General features: G+C 41.9%; 1 protein-coding gene across 2 annotated transcripts in view; it reads left to right on the forward strand.

The window, feature by feature from the left end:
- Positions 1-5,916, forward strand: part of RAD50 (RAD50 double strand break repair protein) — a 112,439-nt gene extending 106,523 nt beyond the window's left edge. For both annotated transcript variants that reach the window (XM_007188550.2, XM_057540977.1), the window contains 4 exons: positions 857-942; positions 1,469-1,611; positions 3,960-4,093; positions 5,569-5,916. In XM_007188550.2, the coding sequence (XP_007188612.2) occupies positions 857-942; positions 1,469-1,611; positions 3,960-4,093; positions 5,569-5,755 (550 nt within the window). In that variant the 3' untranslated portion in view covers positions 5,756-5,916. The remainder of the gene's footprint in view (positions 1-856; positions 943-1,468; positions 1,612-3,959; positions 4,094-5,568) is intronic.
- The last annotated feature ends 216 nt before the right edge of the window (positions 5,917-6,132 follow it).

Here is a 6,132-nt window from a genome sequence, read left to right on the forward strand (position 1 = left end):
AGGGCTTTTTGACGAAAGGTGACTCTAGTAAGAACGGTGTTAGATTTTGACAGGCTACTTTTGTTTTTACAGACATTTCTTTTCTTCTTTTTAGTGTTTCGAAACTACTAGTATTTTAAGAGCGTTGTGGGGGCAGAGGGGTGCCACGGTCAAAGAAAGTTAATGCACATATTTGGAGTTAGGGTTTCTGAATCTTCAACTAGGAAGGGAAAATTAAAGTTTTGAGGCTCAGCTCAGCTTAAGCCTCTTTATCACCCTCTCCGAACCAACACTTCTGGTTGGTAAAAAGCTCACAGATCTGAGAAATAAAAGCAGCTTAAGAGGTTGACTTTGGTCAACCTTAGTAATAATAGAAGAGGAAAAGGGCAGCAATTCCAGAGATTCACCTATTTTCCCATAGACTAAGGGACCCTGTACACCTCCTGTCCCCTCTTTAACTCACTGTCATCTGTTCAGCAGGGCTTCCTATAACCAGTTGGTATCAGTAGAAACAGTCCTTCCATTAAGCCTAAGAAATGTCTCCTAAAAAATTGTTTCAGAAGTGTTCACAGTATTTGAGCATTTAAGGGAGTATTTGTCATATCATAGAGAGTGAAAATGGAGAAGGATAAGGACTCCAGAGTGCTGGAATTATATATGCCTGAGAGTTTGCCATACTAGCCAATAGCAAGGTTTGGGTTCTATTTATTTTTTATAGCTCTTACTATATTCTACTTTTATCATTGAGAATATTGGGGAATTTATCTCATGATATTACTTATTATATACATTATTATACATTGCATTTTTTAAAATATATACTGTTAAATTTATTGTTACAATATGTTATCTTGAAAGTATCAATGGCTTTTTGCAGAGCAATAATGAAATTTCACAGTATGAAAATGGAAGAAATCAACAAAATTATTCGTGACCTTTGGCGAAGTACCTATCGTGGACAAGGTAATTAACATGGTGTACCATGAATGCTCTTTCTAAAGCCCTATATCCAGCTCTTGCCTCATATGACTGCTCATCATGCCAGTATTACCTCTGGGCCTCTCTCGGAACATCTCTTTCAGATTTTCTAAGAATTCTTAGCAAGAAAAAAATGCAAAGTTTTCTATTCCAAAGCCTGACAGGACTTACAGATTTGGCCATGGTGCACATTATATTTAGTTGATGATGTAATAGGTTCTGTCGAAGTGCAGATAGGGATAAGCCGAAATGTGATAAGAAGAAAACCATCAGGAGGAAACTCTTAATAGGGGAACTAAGAAAAAGCCACCTCGGAGACTGAGGGTTGGGGCATCTGGTTGCTTCTGGCCAGGAATCTTCATCACCAGAGAAAAAGTTTCCAAACCAGCCAGTGTTTTCCTCTGGTAATGTCAGCCTCACATGTTGCTTGTAACTTACTTTGATAAGGTTTGCAAGTGACAAAAGGCTGCAGAGTGTAGGTTCCCCTAAAATCTTCTTCTTTCTGTGTCAGATATTGAATACATAGAAATTCGATCTGATGCCGATGAAAATGTATCAGCTTCTGATAAAAGGCGGAATTACAACTACCGAGTGGTGATGCTAAAGGGAGACACGCCCTTGGATATGCGAGGACGATGCAGTGCCGGACAAAAGGCAGGTATCTCAAGAGCCTAGGGAACCACCTGTACACAGAGAATTGACAAAGAGGAATCATTGTCAGTGCAGTGGAAGCACCCAAAGTTGCCCTTGAATGGTAGGAAGCTCCTTATAGCACTCCTTGCTGCCATGTAAAGTGAATCAGGCTCAGTCACTCTCATTACACTCTCTCAATTCTAACCAGCATTTCCTGCAACATTATGTAAAGTAGGCTTTTAGAAGAGAGGCCTGAAACAGTCTCACAGGATAGCCTAAATGTAAACCAAGAAGTTGAAGACCATTCACTGTTCCACAGCACTCCTTATGAGAATAAGGTTACTGGGTTATCAGTTATAGACACACCACTATTTTATGTGCCACCAAGAAAGAAAAAATTCAATTGTAATTGTAAGATGCATCCTCATTTCAGAGAAGTCAAAGGGTGGGGGAAGGGTATGTTTTAGAATCAGTGACATACAGTATTAGCAAACCAGATCCTAGATTGAGCCAGATGAGGCATTACAATAAGTGAGAGTCTTAATTGAGAAGGTAGCCTCATCATAGGACTGAGTCCTCACCACCACTCCCAGCCTAGCCTTTGGGCCTGAGGACCATCTAAAAGAAGGGTCTGCCAGGGTCAAAGGCTTTGATACCCACAGGTGCCTCTGTCCCCACCACCACACACACAGGGACTCAGTGCTGGGCCAGACCATCTAACTCTACAGGAAGCTCTAGGAGGATAGCCTGGGTTGGATATATAGAGCACAGAGGAATAAAGTTTCAAAGAGTTGGGAAAGTGGGACCCGCATCCTTAGGGTACAAGGCTGGGTTCTTTCACTGTGCACTGGTTTGTAAAAGATGTTAAAGGTTTTCGAGCTTCCTCCTTTCAGATTAGAAGCAGAACATTATACTTGATAACATCTCTGGACCCCTGATTTTCTTAACAAAATTTTATAGTTCCAGAAACGGATGCTCACATTATCAGAGTTACTTTCATAAAAGGTTTGCAATTTTTGCTTAAAGACACTCTATGCGTGTATGCATTTTGTCATCAACCCGGACAGCTGATACCAATTAATAAGGCATCTGCAGATTATTATCTTAATCATAGTCTGCAAAAATGACAAATTTGTGATCTACAGTCAGTATCTCCTACTTGCATTGATGATTTTTTGTGGTAATTATGAATGAGAAAATAGTTTGAAACATGTCTGTTTGGATTAAAAATACTTTCTGAACAAAAGCAGATTTCCTATAGCTACTCCAAATTATAAAAATTAATTAGCAGTAATTGCTTCCCTGGTGTTGGGTGACAGAATAGGCAAATGGTTTGGTAGAGGTGGGCCAGGAGCTCCAGTCATACTCCACTCTGAGTGGGTGGTGGTGGAGGTGGCAGCAGGAGAGAAGTGCCTATCCCCAAAGGGCCAAACTATGGCCCTGGCATCTTCAATCTGCCAGTGTCAGAGAAAAGCTATAAACTGCTCTAAAATCACTAACTCACTCACTGATGCTCCTTCACTCACAAATCGGGGTGGGGGGTGGGGTGGAGGGGGCATTACAGCTCACACAAAAAGTAGTGTATACTTCCTAAACTAGTTCTTCACTCTTAATTCTTTGTCCCTTGTACCCTCAAATGGCTTCAGCGGTGGCCTGTTTTAGTATTAGGCTTCTATTAACCACAAAAGTGCCTCATAGTTTTGGTTGCTTGGATTTCCTACAGTCAAGCTTAAATAAAACCATACTTCTGTACTCCTGGTACTTTTCCCCCTCCCTTCCTTTCCCTCTCTCCCTCAGAATCATACACATAAACATTTAAGTGTGGGTTAGAGCAGTGGTGCCTCTTTGGGAGCCATAGATCTCACAGAACATAGAGATTTAAAGATGTCTCTGAGAGAAAAGGTGTCTGTGAGGCTCTGGAAAATGTATTATGTCTAAGTTTTCTAACAAATATCATTATCAGGAAAATAGCCAGGTCATGAATTTTTAAGGTTGTTAATCTTATAGCATTATTAAAATTACTAGTTAAGATAAATGTTAATGCATTTCTGATTCAAGTCTGTAATTTGAAGTTTTGTTGTAGCTGATGTGAGGTGTTTGTGCAGGGTCAGCACTGCTTTTAGCATTGTATTTCATTGCAAATGATAGGATGAGATGGTGCAAATGATAGTTCACCTTCTGTAAGGGCATGAGCGTTTGGTCACAGTGCCAGGCTCTCCCAAACAAGAGCAGTGACTTACCTAAGGTCAGTGATCCTGTGACATTGCCCCACCTTTCCCTTCTAAAGACATTATGCCAGGTCTTCCTGCTTTCCTAAGGTGAATGAGAAAAATGTGCAGTGCAGCTAAGCTCTGGTGCTTTTTTTCCAGGTATTAGCTTCACTCATCATTCGCCTAGCCCTGGCTGAAACATTCTGCTTAAACTGTGGCATCCTTGCTTTGGATGAGCCAACGACAAATCTTGACCGAGAAAACATTGAATCTCTTGCACATGCTCTGGTTGAGTAAGTATCTCAAATTTGGGGCCAAGTTATGATAGTTTTTAAAGTAAGGTTAAGAGAATTCTATGATGAAAATCCTCTGTAGATGTGTCTTCCTTGAGGAAACTGGTTTTGCCAGACCTTAGGCTTTAGCTGGATCGTAATTCTTCAGATGCTTAAGAAAAGAACTACATGGTGAACAGCCACCCCAGACACATCCTGCATCTCCCCAAGAGTGTTCATAGGGAAACCCATGGTGAGGGTCTCCTGGCTTGGTTTGGTTTTCCTGTAAACCCACCAGAGGGGCCCACATGTCCTGTACAGGAGTTAGCATTCCCTGCTAAAGCCTTCCTAGGTGGTAACGGTAGTGACAGTGGGTTTTAGACTATTTCCCCAGCTTCTCACGTGTGTCAGCATCTATGAGGAATGACGGTGCTTACTCAAAAAGTGTATTAGTGGTGAAGTAGAATCCAGAGGGTAAAACTGCATACACTTTTTTACCATAGTTCATCTGTGGTGGGTGCATGCTCTAGGGATGGCAGCCCTTGCTTATGGGCTGTGCTGGCAGAGGAAAGGCACTTTCCGTGAGGTAGAGAAGCTATTTTGGGTACTTCTGGCTCCAGACAGACTCCTTCTAGCAGAGAAAGCGTTTCCTGTGTGATAGCAGGGATGGAGCCAGAAGGAGACTTGAGCAGCCACAAAGCCACCTTTCTCCAGCCATCTCTCAGTAGTCCCGTGTGACCAACAAGTAAGGGCTGGTGCTTTTGAAACCTAAGTGCATCCACCTCCAGGCAAGGGATAAATAAGTGGTTAGGTAAAAGAAAAAGTCTTTCAAGTCTCAGACACGTAACTAATTACCTCAGCACATAGATAACAAGCAAAAATGTTCTCAGTACACCCACTCAGGCCCCCTGTGTGTCATACCAATGATGCATCCAGTGACTGGTGGTGGCAGAATTCTAAGTAGACCCAGCTCCTAAGAAGGCAGTGGGGCTCACAGTGTTATTCCCCTTGCCTGTAGTCTGTCTTGTCTCTCTTTTTTTTTTTTTTTAATGTAATTTTATTCCAGAGAAAACTAGTATCAGGTCAAGAAAACCCCAGGCAAAGGAATAATCAGACCCCTAAAGTTGAGCAGCACAGACATTAAGGAAAACTCAATTAAACATTTCCACCTGCTTTAAGAATAAACTAGATCATGTATTCTCACCAGTCTCTAAGCCAGACCTGAGTGAAGAGTCATACCATGCATCCCCACTGTCCGGAGAGGAGACGGGACTGCTACCTGGCTGGGCTGAAGGCCTGGATCCACCCCACCCCTCCCCCTGCCACTTCCTGCAGGGCTGTCAGAGGCCCTGATACTCACACAGCACAGGAAAAACCTGGTCATCACACACAGCATACATTTATGTGTCTGACAAGGTTCTCAGTGCTTTTTTCAAATAAAAGAAAGGGTTATGTATGTTCTTTAGTAATAAAATGTTATAAATATATTGTTTCAGGATAATAAAAAGTCGCTCACAGCAGCGTAACTTCCAGCTTCTGGTGATCACTCACGATGAAGATTTTGTGGAGCTCTTAGGGCGTTCTGAATATGTGGAGAAATTCTACAGGATTAAGAAGAACATTGATCAGTGCTCAGAGATCGTGAAATGCAGTATTAGTTCCCTAGGATCTCATGTTCATTAAAAACATTCAAGATTTATATGCCTTAGAAACATGGGTCCTCAGCCAACTGCTTATTTCTGGTATTGAGTCAATATGAAAATATGTTCTTTCAGATGAGCCTTGTGTCTAGGGTTTTTAATGTCTGAGAGGTTCAAAAATCATTAAAATTGTTTCACATGGAATTTGGACTGCTTCCCTGAACTTCATTCCCCTCCAGGCAGCCTCTGACAGGCCTGTGGAGCTCAACAGCAGCACAGTTGGACTCAGCTTCCCTGCTTCCCTTCCTAACACTAATGAAGGAGTCTATGGGACCTGAAGCTTCTTACTCGCCTTTCACTTCTCAAAGCATTAGTGAGAAGCAGTTCTCTGCCTGGATACTTTAAATTTGAAGTAGTCGA

This window comes from Balaenoptera acutorostrata, chromosome 2 (assembly GCF_949987535.1).
Source record: "Balaenoptera acutorostrata chromosome 2, mBalAcu1.1, whole genome shotgun sequence".
Lineage (NCBI taxonomy): Eukaryota > Metazoa > Chordata > Mammalia > Artiodactyla > Balaenopteridae > Balaenoptera > Balaenoptera acutorostrata.